This window comes from Dermacentor silvarum, chromosome 8 (assembly GCF_013339745.2).
Source record: "Dermacentor silvarum isolate Dsil-2018 chromosome 8, BIME_Dsil_1.4, whole genome shotgun sequence".
Classification (NCBI taxonomy): Eukaryota; Metazoa; Arthropoda; class Arachnida; order Ixodida; family Ixodidae; genus Dermacentor; species Dermacentor silvarum.
Window position 1 is genome coordinate 27124738 of NC_051161.1, and position 26273 is coordinate 27151010.

At 47.7% G+C, this 26273-nt stretch overlaps 1 protein-coding gene across 3 annotated transcripts in view; it reads right to left on the reverse strand.

Moving 5' to 3' along the window:
- The window catches only part of LOC119460887 (suppressor of lurcher protein 1), a 485454-nt gene that overhangs the window by 245976 nt on the left and 213205 nt on the right, over positions 1-26273 (reverse strand). For all 3 annotated transcript variants that reach the window (XM_049655114.1, XM_049655115.1, XM_037722002.2), the window contains exons 7-9: positions 23659-23869; positions 21106-21335; positions 20236-20277 (exon numbers count right to left, since the gene is read on the reverse strand). In XM_049655114.1, the coding sequence (XP_049511071.1) occupies positions 20236-20277; positions 21106-21335; positions 23659-23869 (483 nt within the window). The remainder of the gene's footprint in view (positions 1-20235; positions 20278-21105; positions 21336-23658; positions 23870-26273) is intronic.

The window sequence follows — 26273 nt, forward strand, 5'->3', positions numbered from 1 at the left end:
AAGGCCGTGCTACACTTCCTCTGCGACTCAAACTTCAGGCTGCGTAATCTTCACGACCTGATGGAGAAGGACCGCCTGCGCATTGAGCAAAACGAAGGTGCTTCTAACATTCTTGAAAGCTACAGGTGCTAATTAAAATAAGTGAAAAGCATTAGACTCTCATCATGAGATGCCAAGACACCTGAATGAAATCGCCACTAGTGGCATTAGGTTGGAGAACATACAGTTTTAAAGAAATTACTGGAACCGTGGCCAACGAAGGCCGCGCAATAGTATTGTCTTATAACTACTGAAAAAATGCGAGGACACCTATGCGCTTCTTATGAGTTGTGAATGCGAAAGCAATAATGTCAAGTTGAACGCCGCTGAGCGGTCCTTGGAGTTATGAACTCCTCGCGGGCAAGTGAGCGCGATGATACGCTTTGCCAAAGCCTCCTTGATAGCATAATCCCTGTGCACTTCGATTCGTGACGTCATGCTACCTTGCCCGACTGCCATAGAATCTAATGGGGACGCTGCCGAGCATGGAGGAAGGAAGAAACTAAGGAGAGGCCCTACACCCTCCGCGCACTAGGAGAAAAGTGTGGAGGAAATCACGTGGTATTTTTTCCGCTGTAGCGGCCATGTTTTCGGAGCACAATGACGGTTTGGTTATGGTTGTGTAAAGTTCATGCTTGTGCCGCCCCGTACGTCTCGTGCCGTGGCAAAGGCATCGTGTGTGCTGGATTGCGGTAGTCTCCGTGTTTTGTTCCGCTGTGTTACCTATACCGCGCTCTCCCGGCTGTTGTTGTGGCCAGGTGGGACTCGAAGAAGCAAGAAGCGCGAAACGAGCGCGCATGCAACGCCGTACACCACGTACCAGGCCACGGACGAAGGACGATCTGGGAATATATTTCCAGGCTTCGGTGGATTCATGCTAGCGTGTCATCACAGACTGAAACCGCTGTGCTTCAGAATGTGCACGATAAACGCCTAGCAGATCAGTGACAGCTGTGCAGTGTTCCTGCTTTTGACAGCGGACGATGCATTTGTGGCACGTAAAAAAGCCACGGGGAAGGATCGGAAAGAAGCGGCTGCTGTGAGTAAATAAGGGACGAACCCTCCTTACCGGTTATCTGCGTGTTCGAGGGGCGCAAGGAAGTGAAGGTTGGCGAATGCGGTGCAAGAGTGAACAAGCCCCGTCAGAAGAACGTACGCCTGCGCGCACATAGAACGGCTGACGGTCGCAAGTAGGCCCGGTCAACGCGCTAGCCGCACGCATACGCGCTTACTGTTCGGCACTGCAGAACTTTGTTTCCGTGAAGCTTCACTTACCCGGAGCACAATATACCTCAGGCCGCAGTCGGCGTACTTAAACGCACAGTGACGTTCTCCTCTGCTGGCCTCGTCGTCGGCGCGCTGTGGCTGGTCACGTCTCCGCGGTGCACGGCCGCCCGAAACTTGTTCAGTAAAGCAAAATGATTCCTATAAATCCACGACAAGCATACGTGTTTGTTCTCTTAAACTGCAGATGGGCTAGCCATAAGTTATGATGCCCGTAAAGAGTGCTACCGGTCGTCACCTGTGCATCCTTACAGTGCAGTGAGAATGGGCAGATTTATTCTCAGAAAAAGCCGGCAGAAGTAGCGGGGGACCGGTCTCACAGTCTAGCTTGCGGAGTTCATTTTGAACTCCTCTCAACACTAGAGCACAATACTCGGATGAAATGACTTAGGCAGCTCTATCTCGAAGGTATACACCCTGATTGGACCCGATGGTCAGATCACTACGGCGCGCGCACGTCCACACAGCCCGGCGTGGTTGCACGCGGAAGGCGAAAAATGTAGACAAGAGAGGAGAATCTGCTCCGACAAGACGGTGAACTAACGACAACTTGCGGTATCCCTGAGCTTCGCAAAGAGTGATGTCAGAGCCTCCCCTTAGTTTTTCCTTCCCCATGCTCCTGACTAAGCCGCGGTGATTTTAACGTCCCCGCGTTAGTCACGCCGGCTCTTGGCAATGAAAATTTCGGCCCCAGTAGGCATGATGTCATAAAGCAGGGTGCACAGGCCTGCTATCTAGGCGGTGCTGGATTAGCCCAGCGGGTAAGACACTTCGCCTCTGAGCGTGGGGTTGTAGGCTCGAAACTCACTACCGCCAACGTTTTTCCTTTCGGATTTATTCTGTTTTGTAAACATTAATTTCTTTACGGCGATTACTGAGGCGAAGTTAGAACGTAGGCGAGAGCTTGCGCGGACGAGAAACGCGCGGATAACACAGGCTTCCAAGAGCGAGGGTGACGTGGCGTCGCAGCGATACCATTTGCCTTCACGCAACACCGGGCGCACCAGCGCGGCAACAGGTGTTCCCTTTCGCCCGCTCTGCTCTGTCGAGGCGCGCAAGTGACGTGGAGTCGCAGCCAATGGGAATTCAGGTGCCATTTTGCTGCTACAGACGCCGACTTTTTCGCACAATGGGCCATTTGATGCTTTCGCCATCAAAAATTTCTTCAGCACGGTGGCATAGTTCGGCAGTAATAGCGGAGGCATGCATAGACATTACAATCCCTTTCTAAGTACCTCTTGTTCACATGAGTGTTTTACTTCTACTGTCATTCTGCACTTTGTAGGTAAAGTGGTTGCACTATTATTTCGAGGATTCCTTTGTAATGTCTTGTTGTTTATACTGTTATTTCGGAGAGTGGATGTCATATACATAGGTATGTTCTATATGTACAGAATGATGCACGTGTGTGCTTTTGCAGTATGTTTTATGCATGTGCTATAAGCGCAAGAGTATCAGGATTATGTACGAGTGTGTATAGCACCTCATGTTAAAAACACAAGCTCCTCATGAGACAAGGAATACGCACGAACATCTTTTTATCATGTAAAGAAAAAAAAGTGTCTGTGCGCGTGTCAATAGGTGTATGTGCGGTTCTACGTCTGTCTGACCACTGTGTACATTATATTTCTCATCCAACATCTGCAGCATAGCATGCCAGGCCGTCAGCCAGGCAAACATTGCCAGTTTCTCATCAATGTCATCATCGCACTCCCTCTATGTACACTCACGTGCTTCCTCACTGAAAATCAGTCACAGAAGAGGGGCTCGAATGTAGGAAGCGACGTTTGGCCACTCGTACAACGGAAGGTACTCGGAGTTCGTTCCCCACGGCACCATTTTGCCAATTCACGCCTACGCCTTGCTATATCTTCTTGCTTCTCTGTGCGCTAAAAAATTCTACATTGTTTCGATTTTGCCACCTAATGCGCCGCTGTCGAGGCGAAAAAGCAATTATCGGGAAACAATTAAAAGAACGCGTACACACATCAGTCACTTGTCCCTGCTTTCACTTTCTCGCTTTTTTTTCTTTTCTTTTTTTTTCCCCGAAGGGTACACACAGCTTTTGTACGCGTCGCTTGTCATTAATGAAGCCGCGCCAGAGGCAGCGAACAATTTCAGGCCCCATACAGTGGTGCTCTTACAAATGACGCCGCAGTGCATTAGCGCGATACGAGCAGATCATCAGAGAGAACTCTCGAACAATTAATCACTCGCCCTATTAGACGCATGTTTTACTAGTTTTGCCGTGGGAGGTGCGGGCTCCATCGTGGTGCGAAGACGAGCTCTTGTTTAGAAACCAAAAACGGAAGAAAAGAAATAAACTGGGATCGTCTCTTTCCCGGATCATTCGTTGTCCGAATAAAGTTGAAAACAAGGAGTTTCTCCGTAATAACTCCGCACGGGAATATTATGCAAGCGCTCCGTTCGTCCACTCTGTTTCCACCAGTTATTGGACCCTATACAGCGGAGCACGCGCGGAAAGAAAGCGCAGGCACCATTATATTCGCCAGAAACCATAAGGCCTTAGTATTTTTCTTTAGACGTGTCGTGGATTTCTTTCGCAGATCCGCGCAGCTGCTCTTTCAAGCTCCCGTTTTTCAAGCTGCTCGTGCGAGCGCAAATGAAATTCTCGATAGTCTTCCCATCCAATTTATTTCTACTCTGGACCCGTGCGCCAAGTAAGTATCGCCGGCCGACACTTCACTCCAGTCTGTATCCTCATGCACGCTAGTGCGACTATTGCGAAGCTGTCTTTCAGAGGAAACTGCTGGAGGAGGGTTTCCTTTTGTCAATTCGTTCTACTTTTGGGTTGGATGCCAACTTCCTTCTTTTTTTCGTACGCATTATAATCCGCCTTCCGCATTAGCACAGCATCTATATAGTTGTTTGATATGACTGGATTCGGAACACGTGGCACGACGTTTCGACGCATACGATCGCTGTCCAGTGCGCAATAATATAGAAGGTAAAGTATACGATAAATCTACCGCGAAAATAACGAGTGTGCAGCCTTCGCGGCATGTGACGGACGTGAATATATATAGCGAATCTGTGTCGCTTAAGCTACCGCTGACGCGAAACTTTCGGTGGTTTCTATACCTGCTTCCAGTCTGACAGGTTGTCGAAGCCCGAGTTGCGAGCTCACAAAAGTATCTTTAGAAGCGCACAATATAATAGCGAGTCGAACCTCGGTATAACGAACACGGATATCACGAGATATCGGATATAACGATTTTAATGTGATGTTTTTCGGCGATATCAGACTAACAATTATATGTTTATAATGAATAGCGCATAAAAAAGTATTTTCCCGTCGGATGCAACTTTATTATCGCGAGGTTCAACTTACTAAGTGAAGTTTAGTGCGCAGATAGAGAGAGAGAGAGATAAATGAGATGCGAAAGGCAGGGAGGTTAACCGGAAGGTAGATATCCAGTTTGCTACCCTACACTGGGGAAGGGGTAAGGGGAGACAGAAAGATAAAGAAAAACGCACACACTTAGAGAGGGAGATACACACACACACACACACACACACACACACACACACACACACGCACGCACGCACGCACGCACGCACGCACGCACGCACGCACGCACGCACGCACGCACGCACGCACGCACGCACGCACGCACGCACGCACGCACGCACGCACACCACACACACACACACACACACACACACACACACACACACACACACACACACACACACACACACACACACACACACACACACACACACACACACACACACACACACACACACACACACACACACACACACACACACACACACACACACACACACACACACACACACACACACACACACACACACACACACACACAAAGGAACTCAGGAGCGTCACAGTTGTTCAAACAGGTCGCTTGACCGGAGGAACTTCAGTAGCGCCCTCGTCGCCTTCTGATGTGACGACCGTATCAGCCGGCATTCAGAAATCGTCTGCTTAGAAGCTGCACAAGGCGTCATGATGCACACGTTACTAGAATGCTATACGGGTTAGTTGTTACCATCTCTGGTTGTTCAACACACACCATAGTGTAAGTGCAAGAGTTTTCTATATATTTCTACTACTGATTTCGCCCCATGCGGAATGCAATCCTTGCTGCTGGCGACAGAATATGAGGCGCCATGTTTAGCAGCAGAACGCCATAGGCACTCAGGCACAGCGCGCGAGGCCTAACTTGGCGGGATACCTCGCTTAGACCACGCGCTCTACGTTCCACAGGGCGCATTCTTCGCCACCCTTTCTTCGGGCCGTCTTTCGCTGACCCCCCGAGGCTCTCGTTCTTCGAGCAGAGCAAACAAAACTCCCACCTGAAAACCTGGACGCAAATCGAAGCCACCGAGCTTGCGCAAGCAGAGAACTTCGCAGACTGCCATTAATGCGTTTCGCGAAGGAAGCGCGGCGGCCGGGACAGGACATCGGCCTTCGATGTTTCCCAATACAGGTGAGCGAGCGGCGCCTGCGCCTAAGGGCTTCCTTTCGCAATGTTTTTCCATGGGGTATATGCAGCCAAGACGGGCTGCCAGCGGGCAGGTGAGGTTGCAAAAACAAACAAACAAGAGTAGAATGCCGGAGAACGCACAAAGGACACCTCGTAGTTTAGATATGCATGTTCTTTCGGCCTTAAAAGTGCCCGGTGAAGGTGTCAGGAGAAAGCCAACACGTGGCCTTGTTGAGCTGTTTGCTACGCTGTTTCGCAATATCGATACGAAGAGCGTGTACCTTGTGCGGCAGGTGCAATCTAATTAGAATGCAGTCAACCGCGCCTCCGCGAATGTAATTGCGGACACTATAGGTGTCGCTGTTTGTTAACCGCGTCAGTATGGTAAGTTTGGCTAATGAAGAGCCCGCTGTACCACAGTCGTAGCTAAACGCCCCCACGCACGCACGCACGCACGCACACACACACATACACACGCGGCCGCCGTGGCCGGGATTCGATCCCGAGGTCGCGGGATCGAATCCCGGCCACGGCGGCCGCATTTCGATGGGGGTGAAATGCGAAAACACCCGTGTACTTAGATTTAGGTGCACGTTAAAGAACCCCAGGTAGTCCAAATTTCCGGAGTCCCCCACTACGGCGTGCCTCATAATTACATCATGGCTTTGACACGTAAAACCCCACAATTTAATTTTTTTAACAAACACACACACGCAAAGACACACATACTAGAGAAAAAGAAACTATAAATGAGAGAACAATGTGGTCCATCAAAGAGAAAACAACCATGGGTTCTCTCTCTCTCTCTCTCCAAGGATTTTTCTCTCTTCGAAAACTATGTTTATGTCTTTCAAATTTTATTGCAAAGTGGCGGAATTATCACGACCGATATAGACAACGCGTCTGGATCTGGCCTCACGTACAAATATAAGAAACGTTAGTTCGTTATGGCTCATTGCGCAAGCTGACAACTGGTTTATTGATCGTGATAAAGGATGCATCACAGTTAGTACGCGCTAAGACATGCATAGAGAGTGCGAGAGTTCAGTCAGTGAAGCCTGAAAGTATACTTACCGTAGATCATACGTATTGTGCATTGCGAAAGAGCGCCATGACAATACCCAACGGCGAGACGACGGCGTATCTAAATAGAAGAAGCATTCACTGGAAAAATGCAACAATCAAGCCAAAGGGGCGCGGAAATACGCTCAAATCTAGATTTAGCGAAACTAGATTTTACGAAATCATCGATTTCACTAAATACTTTCGATTCCCCGATACGTATTCATGGTGACTGATGCGCTGAAAACCTCGAAACAATGAGGTGGATCCACCGTCTCACCCGATATAACCAAGTTCTAGTTTTAACGAACTAATTATCGGGTCCTTCGTTCACTCGAGGTTTATCTGCGGTTGCGCATGCACCAAGTTTTGCAGCCTTCTTACGTTGACTAATAATGCTTTTTCCAACCCGTCGACGCATTGAACTACAGCACATACAGGCGCTCGGGACATAACGCCCTGATCGTTTGCTTCTGTGAACTTTCTTTCCGGCGTCTTGATTTATCGAAGTCCCTCACTGTCTTAACACTGTTCCCTGCGAGAGCCGTTTCGCCGCTGCGATGATTTGTCGCAGCGTCTCGGCGTTGTTCGCTCGCCCGGCATCTCCGTCGCCCGACTACGCCCTCATTCCGCTCTTCAAAGGCGACGACAGCGCGACGGACGCGACACCATCCACTACACTGACTCGCTATAGCGTCGAGTCGTCGCGCGAGCACGTTCTCCGAGCTCCTTCGGCCGGGGGGTGTCCATATACCACTGTCGAGAGAGGGAGGATGACGCGGAGCCTTCTGCATGCTCGTGATAAAGGCAACGCGGGCGGCGGCTCGAGCGCGTGTCTTTAACGAGGCCCTGCGCCGGCGCATTAGCGTTAATTGAACGAGCACGCCGCCGCCGCCACCACCCCCGCCCACCCTCTCCTCCTGGCCTCCTGCCACTCTCTTCCAACACGTCCCCCCTCCAACTTACCCTCTCCTCTCTTCGCATCCTCACGCATGCCTACACATGATGCTTCTCTGCCCTCCGCCGTACGGAGACGAGTGTACGCGGGAGATTCGAAAGAGTGGGGAGCGTATTCGCCCCCCCTCACTCACCCTTCTCGCTATGCTCTCCTGGAAACTCTGACATAACGAAGCCGCAGGGAGGAGTCCCGATCACCAGTTGTGCCGACCGTGCTCCTCGTGCGTTTTGATCCACCACGCGGTAGTACTAATGGCCCGGGCGCGGAGGAAAAGGAGTCTACCGACGAGTCAGCACCGGCGGCCCATCTCTCTGGGAGGTGCTGACGCCAGCGCGTGCTTGTCCTCCCTTGTACCACGGAACACGGCGCTGTTTCGGCCGCCCCCAAGCATGCATGCATGAACTTCAAGCATGAGCCGATATTTTAGGCGAAGGAACAGCGCTTTGGAATGGATGGGACTTGAGGAGACGGGCGCACGCGTCTTGTCCTGTTCTGAAACACATGTTTCTTCGCTTAACGATGAGACCGGCCCATATTAGCCCCCTGTTCATAGTCAATGTATGTATGTATGTATGTATGTATGTATGTATGTATGTATGTATGTATGTATGTATGTATGTATGTATGTATGTATGTATGTATGTATGTATGTATGTATGTATGTATGTATGTATGTATGTATGTATGTATGTATGTATGTATGTATGTATGGTATGTATGTATGTATGTATGTATGTATGTATGTATGTATGTATGTATGTATGTATGTATGTATGTATGTATGTATGTATGTATGTATGTATGTATGTATGTATGTATGTATGTATGTATGTATGTATGTATGTATGTATGTATGTATGTATGTATGTATGTATGTATGTATGTATGTATGTATGTATGTATGTATGTATGTATGTATGTATGTATGTATGTATGTATGTATGTATGTATGTATGTATGTATGTATGTATGTATGTATGTATGTATGTATGTATGTATGTACACGGAAGCACATGGAACTATGACCTGTCATCATTCTGCAGCCAGTGTCTAAGCACGAAGTAGTTCCCGATGTATGTTTTGGAGTCTGCATAATGTTATTGCTACAAATGTTAGACGAACCAGGCAACGCAGGAATGCATTTGAGACATTTGTGACTTGTTCGCTTTTGAATTTATGCCGACAGCGCGTAGGTTCCACCTGTTCCAGTAAGACAAATATATTGCAGTCCACAACTGCCGTAACGGGCGCGTGGTGTTCTGCGGAAATTTCGCCCTAGCCGGCTCTAACCTGCCGAGCAGTGGAGCAAGACAAGTGGGCTGTAGGAATGCCTATGTTGTCCAGGCCAAGCCAACATACCGGAAATATCAGCGAAGCTGCAAGGCATCAAGCACATTCGGGGATCATTTGTGGTTGGCTGTTGCCGTTATGAACCACAGCTTTATTGTTCTACACAATAGGTAAACGGAGCGATTATTCATCATCCTCCTAATATCAACTGGAACATCGCTTACCCATCTCTGATCTCTAACCCCTGAAATTGCTTGTCTCTTACACAAACCATTCTTCTTTCCATAGCTCACTGCGCGGTCCTTATACAAGTCCATCTCCAGTTTCTTGGTACGCATTCTAAGCTGTATTATGCTTTTTAATTTTGTCATGTGATCACACTCACCTAACCTCCCTTTGACCGACTTTTAAGAACTGACACCATACGCAATGTAGTACGTTTGACTGTGTTTCTTCCTCTACGACATATGTACGACTTTCCACTCCGTCTCTCTCTCTCTCTCTCTCTCCCTCTACGAACTTCTGCACAATGTCACCACTTTATGAATAGGAATAAACACATCGTGCCTATCGTCAACGCAGGGGCGAATGTTGCAGGAACACCGCACTCTCCAGCCGACTGCAGTAAATGCGGAGGCCTGGCCAAACTTCCGGCCCTTCCAAAAGCAGGGTACACGTCGAGTGTGTGGCGCGCGCGTAAAATTTGGGGCAGCAGGCAACAAATAAAAGTTTGTGACAAGAAGAGAGGCGAGCGAGCGAGACCATGCGAGAACTCAACGGGCCGGAATTAAGCAAAGGCACCACGCGTCTTAATTACGCTCAACGCGCCCGACATTTGCAGCCCGGGCGACGACGACAGGCGTCGCTTTTAGGAACCGGGGGAGCGAGCAACAAACTGGGAGAGAGAGACAGAAAAACCTTGGTGCCGCGTTTTGAACGTCCTCGCAGCGGGTTTCTTTGTTGCTCCGAGCATCGCTAATTGAGGAGTCGGCGGCAGGGTCCGCCCGGCCACTCTTCCGTGGAGCCGCAAGGGCGGGCTCCGGTTCAAGGATGTAGCGCGGGTTTTCACGCATCCGACGAGGCGCTGCCGTCCGAAAAAACTAGGACTGTTGATGTTGATGCCGTCTGTGCGCGCAGGCACAGCGCTAATGTTCAGCTATCTTCCGCCAGAGGGCGAAAACAGACGCACAGAGCAACCAAAATGACAAAACTTTTTTTTCTTCTGTTTTTGCGGTAAACGTGGCAAACAGAGCAAACGATGAGACAGGAGGGACGGATGGCACTGGCAAGATATTGCGCAGACTGGCGGGATGTTTTAAGCAAGCTTACTAACTTCAAAATGGCTGTTAAAGAGCGTCTTCTCGCTGATTCGTGTTAGCTTTTGCTGTTGTGGTTTGCCTTCTTCTTCTTTTTTTATTTCTTTGTTTTGAGAGGGGAGAGAGGGGGAGTGCAGGTGAGCCTTAGTGTGCCACTAAATTTTATTCTGTTTGTTCTTGCGTGTCATCCGTAACAACGCCTTAAAATTGTTTACAATGTCACTGCTGTAGCGTTGTTGTGATTAACACTGCTGCTGTTGCCGCATAGGGTGGACTTGGCCTCTCAGGCACTTGCTGCGCCTTTAGCCGTGTCCCCCAATACAATGTACGCAAATTGTCTTAAATAATCTCCACAACATCAACAACGAACAAACGTAAAGTATTGAGGAGCTGGTAATTCACGGCAACTGTGGACACAGTCCACAAAAGTGTACTTCGCCCATCCATAGAAATTCTCTAGAATGCTTCTTTGTTCTATGAGACCTGTAGAATGTCTCTAGACTCCCCGTACACTTATGGCCTCACATGTTTTGTCGACCGCTGTCTACAAACTTTGAGAAATCGATCCGTTTGGAACTATGTGGGCCCCAATTAGATTGAAGAATATAGAACCATTAAAAGATTAGGTCAGCATTCTATTTATTTCGTACTATGACAGCACCCAAAATCTGTTTGAAGGAAAATCTGTCTAGAAGAAAGTATACAGACACTGACCACGGGAATTCAGTTTTATAGATGATGGAATGAGATAAAGACGAAAATCAGACACACAAACGCGGTGAACTTTTAGTGGTATGTCATGAACGACATTCTTCTTGCCGTCACCAAACGGTTCCTTTACATCCATTGCGACACCACCACTGATTTCTTCTTGCGAACTAACTAGCTTGTGCTAGTCGGCTCAATGCTTAGACGCAGAAAATATGGTCTGCTCGCCTCCCTTCTAAAACCTATGGTGGTCCGCTTTTATCTCGTTGTCGCATCGTTCGGCATGTTCACCACTTCGAGCAAAGTACAATGCCAAAGAAATATTTCAGAGCAGCCTTAACAGGTTGTTCTAAGGTATCTCTCGAATCACGTTGTTAATTTCATGGCTGTTTGCCCATGAAACGACAGAACCTCGATGAAAGAAGCTGCGTCACAGGCAATCGGGGCGACGATGATCCTCACGCTTGTTGTGAATGCATACAACTGCCGGTATCGTGCGACGACTATGAGGAGTAAGGGATTGCTTATTGTTCGAGGAGAATATGAATAAGTTCGTGGACACAGTGGGATGTGTCGACCATTCTATCGAGATAGCGTCTTCGGCCTACTAGTGAATCACCACCATCATCATAATCTTCATTGTCACAAGCCATAATCTTCTTCATCGTCATACACCACCACCACGAAATTCTACGACCTGCTATAGTGAATCGCCATCACCACAGTCTCGACTGTCATACTCGTCAGCATTCTCACTAGTCATTATGGCAATCTACGTGCACCACCACCAAATACCAGCACCATTCTCTTTCCCACAGTGCCCTTAGTTTCCCTGCCACCACTCACCCTCATTGTCTAGCGCGCTGTTAACGAGGCGAAATCATCACGCTTATAGAGCGAGTCACACACGTCTTGGTTCGAGAGTCTAATATGGGACACGTCCTGAACCTGAACTAATCAACTCAGGAAATAAGCGGGGTCAAGGAGCCAAGCAACGTACGCGAATGAAGAGCCCTGTTTCTTTCTGTCTTTTTTTATTTCATTCTTCTGATACGCTATTTCGACTAGCCCGTGCGCCTTGATGTGACGCTGCCATACCCATGACCGGCGCCTCTCGGTTTGTGGACTCCGAGTGTGAACGGGACCAATCGAGGCAAAAATAACGTTACAGTATCTGCACCTTCCCTTCGAGCCACTTCCATCACACAACGCCTTCGTCACGTCTAAAATAAACATATTGTCGCATTTCCGTGGCGACACATAACACGATGGCATCGTGGATGTTACGCGCTTACGACGCGCGAGTCAAATGCCTGCTATACCTTGGTTTCCGAACACAAAGAAGAGCTCTAATCACCACTTTAACGCTAATTAGGCCTCCTCTCATGAACGACGAGCACCGCGTTCTTATTCGCGGATTAGACAGCGGTACGAAAGCATACGACCGCAGCACCGAGGCAAAAATCCCGCCGTCGACCTGAAATGAGCGATGATCTAACAGCACAGCATTCCCCGCAGAACACCTGTCGTAGCTAGCTGGAGCCATCGCGCGCATACCGCAAATCCCGCACGCTGTTTTTCCGGGCTTGGGGCTCTTCTCTAACGGCTGGGAGGAGTCCCGGAATAATGAAGAGTTTACAGCCCTCATACACCCGAGCTAAACAATCCTACAACGGGCGAAGCGCAAGGAAACACAACAAGTAGAGGGGAAGCCTCTAAAGCCTCGGGGAACAGACTTGCTCAGCGTTCCCTTTTGCATAACGATCAGGACATTTTGAATTCCGGAGAGCGTCGAAAGCGGCAGAGCAGAAGCCAAGAGGGCTTCACCTTAAGGCACCCGCCCCGGAGGCTTTTGTCTGGAGTCCCTCGCCCTCATCGTCGTCTTCAACCCTTGCTCCCTTCGGCTCCCGCCTCCCACACAGCCACCTTTGACTGCCTTTTCTGGAAAATCATTCATACCGTCCTTTCACCGCTTCCACTTACTTTCTTCGTTTTGCTTTCACGCTGCCAGACTTATTATTAGAGCGAGAAAGCTCTGTCCCCTCGTGCCACATTCCCTTATGCTTTGACATCGATGGCCCAGCAAGCTGACAAAGGAAAAAAAATACTGTCAGAAAAATAAAGGGCGTATAAATGAAGGGGGAGGGGGGGGAGGGGAGAGGTTGAGCGGGGCGTAGAGTCGAGAGGACGATACTTGGGGGCGATTCAATATTCGCGCATCGACAGCCCGTTCAAAAGCATTCCAAGAATAAGAATGCCCCCAGGAGGGCGGAGATGATAAATGAAGCCCGATGCGACGTCTATGCGGCACCGTATGGCTGCCAAATAAAGCCCCCGAGGGCTTTTTCTTTCTTTTCCTTTTTCGCTCTCCGGTTCGTCCCGCCTTTCATCACGTGTCTTTCCTCCTTGAATGCTAAAGTCGGTTTTTGCATACGCGTCACTTTTCTTCCCGGCTTTAAACGCAGGTACGCCATGCGTTGATATTTGTAACGGCGCCGCCGCATGCGGTTTCTCTCTCACCCACTGACTCTCTACTCTTGCCTGCTAGAAAAAGGAACTTCCGAGTCAGCGCTTTTCCTTTAGTTTGCCGACTCTCATCTGGCGTTTGGCCACGAGTGCACTACGCGGTAATAATGGCGCAGAAATGTTCGCGGCGTAGGAGTGTTTCTCAATACGGGAGGGCGAAGTGCACTGTTCCCGGAGTTCCTGCCCTTCGGTTTTTTGAAATTGCGCTGCTCTTCTCTTAAGAATTCGCCAGTTCCTTCTGGGCTCGTGGTTGCGAAACTGGTTTACGTTTTTTCTCTCTCCGGGACTATGTTTCTTGATCAGACAAAAAGAACTGAAGAGTGTACTGCAGTAACTTTACAAAGTGAACTCAGCCGCGGGGCATGCGTCGAATGGAAGACCTCCAACATAGTTTCCCTATTTCTAAGGGAGTCCGTGGTATAGTTAGGTTAAGAACGACGAGATGACGAGATTTTGCGGTAGCAAAATCTTCGCCCCGGTTCGACCCGCCCCTTCCTAACTATTCTTCCATTGTAAGCTGAGAGTATTAATTACGGTATATATGTCCTAGTCAAAATCGATATTTCGTAGCCCCTAATGGCTGCCAGTTGGCAGACCCGCCAGCACAGCGCTGTCGTCAGTTTAAATACGAAGTTGTGACGCAGGATGAGCTTAAATAAGTCAAGAGACACGGTTCCTTCTGCGTACTTGTTAGTGTTAGGCGCCACCTCAATCAATGGAGAATCGAACATTTGGCTTAAATTCATATTGCTTTTTTTTCGCTTTAAATGTCAATGGTGAAATTCATTTAATGAATACGCTCCGCGACTGCGCCTTTTGCAGTGTTACGTAACATAACGAGACAACCATTCCTTTATTTGTTGACTAAGCAGCTGGAAACAATCGAGGAAAAAGAGTGAGAAGAAGAGAAGGGCAGCTATAACTGCGTACGCAGTGACGGGATAACGACGGTGACCATGATTGCTAATTTTGACATAATTGTATTCCGCAATGCTATCGAATTTCACCACTTTGCTGTTTGTAGCCAATCAAACAGAGCGTAGCCACCCTAGTGAGCCAATAAGAGCTGGAAATATGGCGAATTTGACGTTATGACGGTATTTGACGACGTCCAGAAAAGAATTCCACCTGCAATTTGTGAAAGTGCTATTTCCTAAATTTCCAAAGCGCTGATTAATTAGCACTTTGGAAAAGCTGGTGGAGACAAACTTAGCGTCCCAGCCCTACCCTCTTGTTCACCGTTCCGTGTCAGAGGTCTAACATGCCTGTTAGATCGCGGAAACTGCAGACGATGTTTGCAGCGATTTTTCGATGTATATTAGAACAATAAAAGAAGACAAGGCTTCAGCGCTAACTTCAACTGGTGTGTTTGCAGGCGAACGTTTGCCATGCACTCACAGACAAGCGCTTGCGACCAGCAGAAAAGGCAAATGCAGAAAAAATAAAAACGAGGAGCATTTGCGTGCGTACCGAGTATGCTAGCCACGCTAGCAGCCTGAGTCTTTAAGCAAACGTTTCAGCGCAAGATTGCTACGTATAATGCTGCCGTCGGTTTCGCTACATTCACAGGTCGGTTGAGCACATGGTCGTGCCCAGTATGTACGCACAGAGTTCATTAGGTAGTCGTATGTGTATACGACGTTCAGTACGAGATTGTCTGATAAGTTCACATGCTTTCTGAGACCCCGACGAACTGACGCTTCCAGAACAGCGCAGAACGAAGAGCCATAAGTTCAAGCTGGCAGAATTACCCAGTGGCTGAGAGCAGGCCACGACACGAAGAAAAGGATAATTGACAACTACGTTTCGGCGCTTTGACGCGTCTCCGCTCCCACAGCAAAATGTTTCGAGACATTGCCGAGTCGCCGGTATGGGGCGAAACTGAGGACACGAGCCGAGTTCCAACATGCAAGACTCTTTCATCCTCTCTTCTTTTGTTACCTTGCTCTCGTGCCATCAAGAAAGACATTCTGTCAATAAACTTTCCGCCCGTTCTTTTCTTTCAGATTAGCGTTTCTTCACCGCAGTCCCGCCCCTCCACCACATTTTTTTTCCTTTTGATTTGGCCCTCGTGTCCGCTGTTGCACGTTATGTCCACAGAACACTTCGATCTCGAACCACTCTGCTCGGACATCCGGCAGCGCTCCGGAAGAAAGAAAGAAGAAATAGACCGAAACGGCACTAACAGCACCGGCACACTGTCAACCCAAGGAGCAAGGCAGATGTGCCTTTTATGTTTTTTTTTCCTCGGCGGAACTCGCGCCATCGAACGCATTGAATATGCAGATTAAGTTGTCGCACCCTGTAGAACTCCAGGCTTGTCGCTCCTCCGTGTGCCGCCCCTTCCGCCGCCTCCGTGTGCCAACCCCAACCACTCCTTGGCCCGCTCCGTCTTCCCAATAGTTTTGCATACGCACACGCATCGCTCGACTGGCCTTGCTTTGCTTGTTTTGCGTTGCGCCCCCCCCCCCCCCCCCTTTGTTATTGTCCGATGATCGCCGTTCTTCCCCAAAGTATTGTGCGGCCAGCTTCGAACGAGGACCTTGGGCCGCCGCGACATCGGGCTGTTGGCATACCAATGAGACGCGGCGTAGCGCGCCGAGGAGCGCTCCTCTGGGAACACTCAGCGCACCGGGGCATATATGCCCGTCGTTTCTGCCACTATTTACGCGAAACTAGTGGGCACTTCCGTGCGTGTACACGTGCGTGCGTATGTATGCGTGTGTGGGTCCCGATAGGCGTAAACTAGTCGAGGCAGTTTGACGTCAACACTGAACAAAGGCAAATGGGATTTGCAAAAGTGCGCACGAAACAGATTGACTTTGCCGCAGTGCGCAGCTAGATCAAAGTGGCAGACGCTGCGGTACCGTATTGGCATATGAACATAAGACCTGCATCTCTCTCTCTTTTCGGGAACTTACAGCCTAAATGTCCTCTCCTGATAGTACATTCGGAACCGTACGACAGATGTAACGGGAATTCATTCATTCATTCATTCATTCATTCATTCATTCATTCATTCATTCATTCATTCATTCATTCATTCATTCATTCATTCATGCAAAGGGCTCTACCGCCGAGTCCCTGAGCAATCGGGGAAAGCAAACCAAAACAGTAAACAGCAACATTTTGTGGGCTGGCTTTTTTTCGCATGTCATAAATCAAAAGCGGTGCAGCGCGGTTCACCGGTGGCAGATTGACGTTGCCGAGGGCCCGTCAGCGTTGAATGGTAAATAGGAGACGAACGGAGGCGACAGATGACCTCTCGGCTACTTGCGCACTTTGGGAGGTGCGACAAGACGACAACACGAAGACAAATTTTAGAATAGTTAATGGTGTCGTCCAGCCCTCACGCGCTGAGCAAGATCGAGTTAAACTAGCAAACTACGCGCGCGGATGTTCTGAAGCAAAACAATCACTACGCTTTGCGGTGAAGTGGTAGCATAGACCTATGCATGAGCATAGCGCAGGGGCCAAATTTAAAAACTATCATCTCGCTTAAGCCAAAATTTAAAAGGAGATAATGACGGACGTGGAACGCCAATATATAGGCCTATCTAATGCACTCTATGTCATACTTTTGCAAGGAGTACCTCATTGCGAAAATCGTGGACGAAAATGGACCAATACCACAGTTTTTGTATGTTTGACATGCTTTTTTTCAGTAACTTCCTACAATCCATTGGCTCTTAAATAACTTTAGTCTCAAATAACGCTCTGCGGGGACAATCTACTAAATAATTACAATCAACAAATCTTTAGTAGGTTTCCCAAGAAAAAATGCAAATTTGTGAACTTTTTTCAAAACTCGGGACTCATAAGAGACTCTTTCTGACTGAAGTTGCCAATAAGCACCTTTACATATTGAAGACAAATCTTCGTAGGTTCAGTAGGCGAAGTTGAAAAGCGTTAGGCAATAAATTACCTTTTATATGAATTCTCTTTCAGAATTATGTTTCTCGTACTTGAGCAAACTTTGAAAGCACGTCCCATGACAGGGGTTTTTATTTTTTTATTTTTAAAAATTTTGTTGGACCAAATATATTTTGGGAAATCACTCTGAGCAAAGTAGCAAATACCCAAGACATTGTAAAACAAAATCTGAGATGGCCGATCGACGCGTCTTGGACACTACAAGAAATTTAGAAGGAAAAAGCAAGAAACATAGTACGCAAGTGGACGAACCGAGAGACATGCCAGATAAGTCGTGCTGTATCATTTTCTGGAACCATTACTCACTCATATGCATGACTTCTTTCATTAGAATCTGCCTTCGCGACACATGTGACAGATAAGGTGTGTTGAAGCTATGGTGGATTGACATAGTACAGAGAAATTGAGGCGAGCGCATCTTAAAAGTAAAGCTTCTGCTCATTTCCCAACTCTGATAAATGAATGAAAAAAGGCGCTTGCCCATATATTCGAGAAACAAATCTGCGCTATGTGCTGATCATAAATGAAAGTTTCATTCAAGAGATCACGAGCATCGTGTTAAAGACCCACCACCGCACAAGAGCTTCAGCGACCGGCACAAAATGAAACTCGCGATACACGAACGCCACACGTGAACAGCGCTCGAAACCAGACCAATCGATCGCTCCTTCCCTTTTCGACAGATGGCGCTATGTCCTGCAACAAAATAGGGAGCCTAAATGCCGTACAAAACATCTCGAGTTTGCCAGTTTGAAACGGGTAGTTTCGATTCCAGCAATACGGTAACTTAATTTATGAACTCGCACCACTTCCATAAAACAGCGGGATCATGTTGGATTGGGCCGGTTGGTACATTCTCAGACGTCATGGAAACAGCTCAAAGACAGGACGACGCCAAGAAGAGACAGACACAGGGGGCTTGTCCCTTCATGTTAATGTTCTGTTCTTGCGCTGCTCATTTCACGTTCCGCCAAACAATTGTGCTTCCTCAGCCGAGAAGCAACAAACAGTTGTAACGAACTCACCAGTAGAGTTTTTTTTTATCAGCTACGATCCTTCCAATCACTGCATATATATAGGAAATGTGCATGTTTATCTATATATGGTGTCCCAGCTAACGTTAGTTAAGCTGATGTCACATAAAACTAAGAAAATAAAGGCATGGTGCAAGGTGCAGTTATAGGAGCCACTGTATTCGGTGGTAACAGATGTGACGAATGAACGCAGTACGTTTTATAAATGTGATCTTGCACCATGTTTCGTTTATTTTCTTGTGTGTGTCTTTCAGGAACTTGGCTAACGTTAGCTGGGACACACGGTATAGAGGAAACAAACATATACATAGGAAATGTGCATCACTTCAGACAGTGTCTGTACACTCCACGTATGCTGTCGAACTCGCAGTATGACGGGCAACACAGGATAGGCATGCCACGTCTACGCCACGTGTAGCGCATCGCTCCAGGAATGCCTAACGTTACGGCGATTGCCAGTATCATGGATCGGCCTAAAGGTGGCGATTCTCTTGAAAATTTATTTGCAACCACCAGTGCGCAAAAAGATTGTTTCCTTCCGTTGGCACACACAAGACTATGTCCGGAAACAGTACCGACACTTTTCCAAGTCCTTCGTGCGTTCTCTTGGACACTTTGGAAATAAACTTTCACGAGTATCACGCACAATACTATGTTCTCTTTCCCATGTTTCTACATGTAAAAAAAACGGGGGAAAAAGACTACGTACGAGCTGTACAGTGAGTATAAATGTGCTTGCCACAACGAACAGACTCATTTTATCCGAACTTTCGATGGACGACCATATCATCTAGCTGCTTTATATCGCGAAATCCCATACTTTACTAAATATTTTAATAAATTTCACTATATCTTGACAAAAAAATCCAAAAGGAAGGTCGAAATAGTTTGTTCAAGGACCAATATATTTTGAAAGAACAAGGAACAGGACAGACTTCCACGTGAAAGAAGAGCCTATTCAAGGAACATATTAAGTAGACGGCAACTATATCAACGCGACATTGCTTCCAAGTTCGGTCACGCTGTAGCATCTTTCTCTGAGAACCTTCAACATTAAGTTCCTAAATACTTTGTGCCAGCAGCAGAAGGATAGGAATAGGGGTTAGTAGTGTGACGTTTCGGGCGAGGTGCCAGATGTTGGCGTCTAAGAAAAAAAGAAACCGAAATGAACGCGAGTGCAAAAATGAACATACGCACTCGTACAATAATCCAGCCAACTCCCTCAGCTTCGGTTTCGTTTCGTGGTAGTCTTCGTTTTCCTTTCTTTTCCAATTTAATAAGTGTAGAGATTGCCAAGCCGCGAATAATGTGCGCTTTAGCTGTACAAGCGTCCTCCGCACAAGCCTCCTTCTGCCTTTGGTAATCCCGTACTCTTCCTCTTACGTATGCTGTGTTGAAATAAAGAATATTTTATTATTACTATTATTATTAACCCTTTCGGTTATTAAAATTTTGGTTTGACCGCTTAGCGAAACGCGTACAAGCAGAAAATACTCCCCGCTGCTTTAGACTGTCCGTGTGGAACTGCAGGTCTGCGCTTGTGCGCTCTGCTAAGAAGTGTGAGTGCGAGCTGGAAAGAAAAGTACAGGGAACGGAGTGTGCGTCCTGACCTTGTTTGTTGAAGGCGCCGCCGTCAAGGGTCTTTTGCGGCTCTGAAAAGTAGAATAGGCGGGCACGGTTAGCGAGAATGGTCGCCGAAATTCCTCGCTGTGTATAACAATGAAAATCACCCTTCGCGGGCTTCATAAAGAAAGCTGATAAAAACATTCCTGCATAACTTGACATCAAACAACAGTTCTTGCGTCATAGAGAATCAAATCAGACTTTAAGAAACGCACCATAGATATATGAATGCTGAAAACAGCAGACGATGAGTTAGTTATCCAAGCGGCTCTTTTCTGCGGCCAAAAGGAATACACGTAGATAAGCCAACTACGGGCAAACTTTACTCAAAGCGGAGCCGACAGTAAAACGACGTGCTAACTCCGGCTATTTACCATATGCATGACTTGAGTCAAACGTGCTGTGTAGAATCATTTAAATTGTATCTCTAGGAGAAATTCCACCATTGAGATGACCAGCTCGTGGATCGCTTGTAGCCGCCAGCACGTTTCCAGCAAGACATCAGCGGCTCTCACGAGCTGCTTGTGTAACTGGGACGAACAACCGCGCAGAGCTCCAGGTTGCGCAACTTATAAAAGATTGAAGCAGCGTACCAGTTTGAAATTTCACTGTCAGAACAGCGATGGAATACGGGGATTAGGTAACATCAGCAATCAGACAATGCCAACTATGCGGCAGCCGCGACAACAAAACGAGGAATGTGCTCGCGGTTATCACCATAGTCCTGCGTCTTAACAAGGAGGCACACTCAAAATAAAGATAAGCTTTTAGCGTAGTGTTACCACTCTAGGTGCATTGTTATCGTCCAAGCGAGTGACATCAAGCGCCCGCGGCGGTGAGACGGCGTACTAACTTACCGATGGAGACGAGCTGGTCGAGCGTGCCGTTGTAGGGCGTCTCGGAGAAGGTGTACTTGGCCATGAAGCCGCGACCCGGGAAGTGGCTCTGCGCGCTGAAGGTCACGTACAGGTCGGGCCCCGTGGACATCATCTCGACCCAGACGTTGCGATTGCAGAGCTGCCCGATGACGGGCGCGCTACCATCCCGTCCGTCGTGCACCAGAATCACGTCCGGACTGTTGAAGCAGCTACGTGGGTCGAAGCAGAGGCCCGCGTGAGAATAAAAACAACAAGGAGTTAGCCTTGGGAACCCGGCGACCCAGTGGAACTCGCGTCTTTTTTCGAGCACTAACGCGTGCTTGTCTGCACAGTTGGGTATACAGTCGAGCCCGGATATAACGAACCTGGATATATCGAATTATCGTGTACAACGAACATCTGTAAAATCCCGTTGAAAATGTTTGCATAAAAGTTTTATTTATATATCGAATTAGTGATATACCTAACTACTTCGCGATCCCCTTTCAGCTCGATATACCCGCTTTCGACTGTAGTATAAAAAAGGTTGTCGCAGTTTCACCCGAAAGGCGAAGCATCAATTGCGATAGCAAATTAGTAGAGAGCTATACGGAGTAAGGATAGTAGTTTTATCAGCTGTATAAACTTGGACATGCAGCAGCACCGGCAACACGCAGAACTGTTGTCGACGCCGTCGGCGTTTCGCTCGCGTTCGCATCAAACGCGCGCGGCGTTGGTAACTGTTGCCGGTGCCTCTGGGGGCGGCTCGGAGGTTTTCGAAGAGATCAGAACGGGACACTCGGCGAGCAGCGTCGGAAGTCTTTACCACCTTCTCGCCTCACAACGTTTTTATATAAATAGGCATTTGGTGCCCTAGCTAAACGTCAACTCCCCTTCCTCCCCCACAGCCTTTTGCGCTGTGGGAAGAAGTCGCGTTTGCTCTATATATGTGTGGCGATTGTAAAGAAGAAAAGAGACACTTAATTCTGCAGCCCTTCATGGAGCATGGCGCAGAACGCGCGCTCCCCGTGAAAGCCCGCGTGCCTTGCGCCCTTTCACTCGCACATACAGCATACGACGCGCGGCGATGATTTCATCGCCATTAACAACATACGGAACCTCACGGCGACGGCGACGCCGACAAGCAGAAATCCGCTTTGGAGTGTCCATATAATTGCTATCGCAATAAAAGTTGTCGCAGTTTCACCTGAAAGGCGAAGCATCAATTGCGATAGCAAATTTGTAGAGAGCTATACGGAGTAATGATATTAGCTTTATCAGCTGTATAAACTTGGACATGCAGCAGCACCGGCAACACGCAGAACTGTTGTCGACGCCGTCGGCGTTTTGCCCGCGTTCGCTCAAAATGCGTGCGGCGTTGGTGACTGTTGCCGGAGCCTCTGATATAAATAGGCACTTGGTGCCGCAGCTAAACGTCGCCTCCCTTCCCTCCCCCTCCCCCACGGCCTCTCGCGCGTCGGAAGAAGGCGCGTTTGCTCTACATATATGGTCATTGTAAAGGAGAAAAGAGACGCCTACTTCTGCAGCCCTTAAGCGAGCACGGCGCAGAACGCGCGTTTGTTCTCCGCCGTGCGTTCACTCCCCGTGAAAGACGCGCCCCTCGCGCCCTTTCACTCGCACATACAGCGTTCGGCGCGCGCTGAGCCGTGCTCCCTCAAGGGCTGCAGAAGATAGCGCCAACCTTTCCCTTTCCCTCAAGAACCACTTATCATCGACGATTTCATCTCCAAATGACGTCATACGGAACCTCACGGCGACGGCGACGGCGACGCCGACGGCAGAAATCTGCTTTTGAGTGTCCATATAATTGCTATCGCAATAAAAGAGAACGCACGAGTGTTGGGCATACACGAACTCCACTTTTCGGCAGCTCTGCAAGCATGCGGCTTTGCAGCAGACAGCATAGGAGAGGGGGCGCCGACTGCTCACGACGCGCCAAGAAATTGCGTCAATACTGTTCCTCCGGCGCCCGCAGGTAGTGAATTCCCCCGAATTACAAGCCTCACATTCGGCGTGTTCCCTTTAAGAGAGAGCAGCCTTATACGTGCCCATTGTCCCAAGAAGTACACATAGCCGTGTTATGAGCTACACAAGTTGAGGCTATGACAAAAGTGCGTAGGCTCAGCATTCTCACCGGAGACGTAGAAAATCAATAGAAGAAACACCTCTAATCAATGGCAGTTTAAAAAAAGGAGAGTAAATCGTGCAGGTAATCGTAATGACGGTCATCAAACACAAGGGGTGACCTTCGATTGAGCTGAACGATGTTCCTCATGCTTTACGGATTCCTGGTTGATAATTAGGAACAAGAAAGTGGCAAGTGTCTCAAAACGTAAATGCATGACCCTTCTAGTTTATAGTTGGGAACAGCGCACCGGAATAAATCGCGCAACGTCTGCACCCCCCTCCCCCTCCCCGCCTCCCTCAATTTCGCATGTTTGTACATAATACATCTCTCATAGTCTTTAGCTTGATCACTGTTCAATTTTACACCTTTAAGCACGCTTGCATGACGGAAGTGGGGAAACGCACCTGAAGTCTCCGCGCTGCAGGCGCACTTGCTCGAAGAGCACCTTGACGCGTTCGTTCTCTCGTCCCAGGAAGCTGTAGGCGCATTTGATGTCCCGCGGGTACGAGCTCGGGTACTGGGGAGAGAAGAAGCGGCCCGAACTCCGGTTGCTGCTCTCCATGAGGAAGCTGCAGCGGCTGTCGGCAACGGCCTGACCATCGGTCTCGAACTGGCCTGCGGGGAAGAACGGCCACTTAGAATTGCACTGTAACAGGAGGCGTACCATTTTATAGAAGCTGAATTTACACTGATACGTGAGAATACAGTCGTTGCGCATTCTAGTTTTTTTCTGTATTGTCTCTTATTTGAACCACACCTCAAATATTGAGAAATGAGATGAATAAAACTTGGCCTTCAAGTATTCGTGCGGTTCGCAGTCATTTCGGTTATTCGTATTTTTGGCCAGTAATCTGGTACACATCTTGCATTTTCACGGGCGTACATTTTCCATATTTTGTTGCATTTAACTGTATGTGTAATTATGCATCACCTGCTGACACTGCACCGAAGCAATATAGGCACCGAAACTGGTCAAACGTCTACTTTAACAGCTTCTAATTGCTATCCTAGTGTTCTTTTCTCTCTCTTGTCGTATTCCGGTTCTTAGTGAACATACTTTGTGAACATTCGCATTTCTGCACTGAAATAATACCAAATGAATGACTATAAATGGTGAATGTGAACAAGAATGCTGCTAGTATGGCTTAAATTGCACTCAGACGAGGAAAGTGATTCCTGAATCCTGATCTGGAACATGAATGGACAGCACATTGGTTGTTGTCACATCGCATATTCGCGGCAATTGACTAAAGTTCGCGGTTGACAAGGATAGGAGAATACTCGAGGTCTCCACTCGAGAATTTTGGCGTTGACAAATACTCACTTGATTGATGCGAACAATAGTACCGAATCTAGGCAAACTAAATATTTCTCGTTTCGCCCTGAGGACAGCCGCCATCTTATCAAGAGGGAGCTATAGCTCGGGGGGCTGCTATCTAGTACATGGGAAAGGAGAAAATTTTCTCGGCAAGCACTGCACTAAATCGGATGAGGCTTATAGCATTTAAAATAAAGTGTTAAAACCTAGTGACTCTTGGTAGCGAATTTATGAGTTAGGTCTTCAAGTCTTTATTAAACATTGTTGAAAATCCTAAATTTTAAGAAAACTAAACTGTGGAGTTTGCAACTCTGTAACACAACAAAAAAAACTTTTTTTTGTAAATTACATCTAATAGTATATCTATAGCGAACAGAACTTAAATAGACCATTATTATGTGAGTAGGACTTTTGCAAAACCCTTGTAAATGTTGTAAGAAATTCACGTAAGATACAAATTGATGTATCAAAGTTGTCCGCTTTGAATGTTCTAACGGATGCGATACCTGTATTTAGTGTCGAGCTACAAATTTGTAAACATTGTGCTCCTATTTTTTTAATACCAACCAATTGAGGTCGCGGGATGAAATCGCGGCCACGGCGGCCGCATTTCGATGGGGGCGAAATGCAGAAAACAGCCGAGTACGTAGATTTAAGTGCACGTTAAAGAACCCCAGGTGGTCGAAATTGATCCGGAGTCCCCCGCTACGGCGCTCCTATTAATCAAATGTTGGCTTTGGCACGTAAAACCCCATAATTTAAATACCTACTGATTTTCGAAAATTCGTTTGAAAAAATTCAGGCCTTAGATCAAAATTTCACTTCCAACCTTCACTATAATTTAACTCCCTCTTTCAAGTGCAACAAATTTCATTAAAATCGGCAGGGGTTATCTCAGAAAAGTGTTTCTGCGTTTTACATGGATACATAGGCGGCATCGAAGTTGGGCCCGAGCTCAATCTTCCTCTTAAGATATTCCTCTATGTCAGACTCAAACGAGTTCTTCCTGTTCACACCAGCCTTCTAAGGAAGTACAGTGCTCTTCAAAGCACTCCTGCTGAGCAGTTGTTGAGCAATTGATAATATATTGGCGCTTCTTGTAGACTTGCTGGAAAGAGTGTGATCCCTCTACTCTTCTGGGTCTATTGTCTGCTCTTGTGCTTCGTGAAAAGTTTTGAATTGATTTGACCATCCACAGCCTCTGTTACTTATGTGTTTTTTCCGCGAGCCTATCCATCGTGTGGATCTATCATTGCGCACTAGCTGGATTAGGCCCTAGAGGCCTTGGATTGGTTGCAAGCGTGACTTTAGTCCGTCTCTACATCTGTCTCTCTGCCTTTAAATAAGTTTGAGTGCATTCTTTGGCAGACTCTCGCTTCGAGCAACACGGTAGACGACTACAACTAAGGCGCTTGCTGAGGTATCATGCCCATTACAGTGTCATTATTTCATTATGAAACTGAGACATAAATGAATACAGAACAGCGCGTACCCGGACAGATTGATGTAATGATTAAAAAGCAAAACGCGTAATGATGAGCATTTGTACTTAGATGTGCGGTTGTCCATTCACTGGTCTACAGCATCGATAAGATATACGACCACAGATATGTGTCTTGCAGGAAATATAGAGGCATGTCTTACAGAAAATTCTGAGTCCCAAGAAGAGCACGGAGAGAGATAGAATAGCTGTCGGAACGT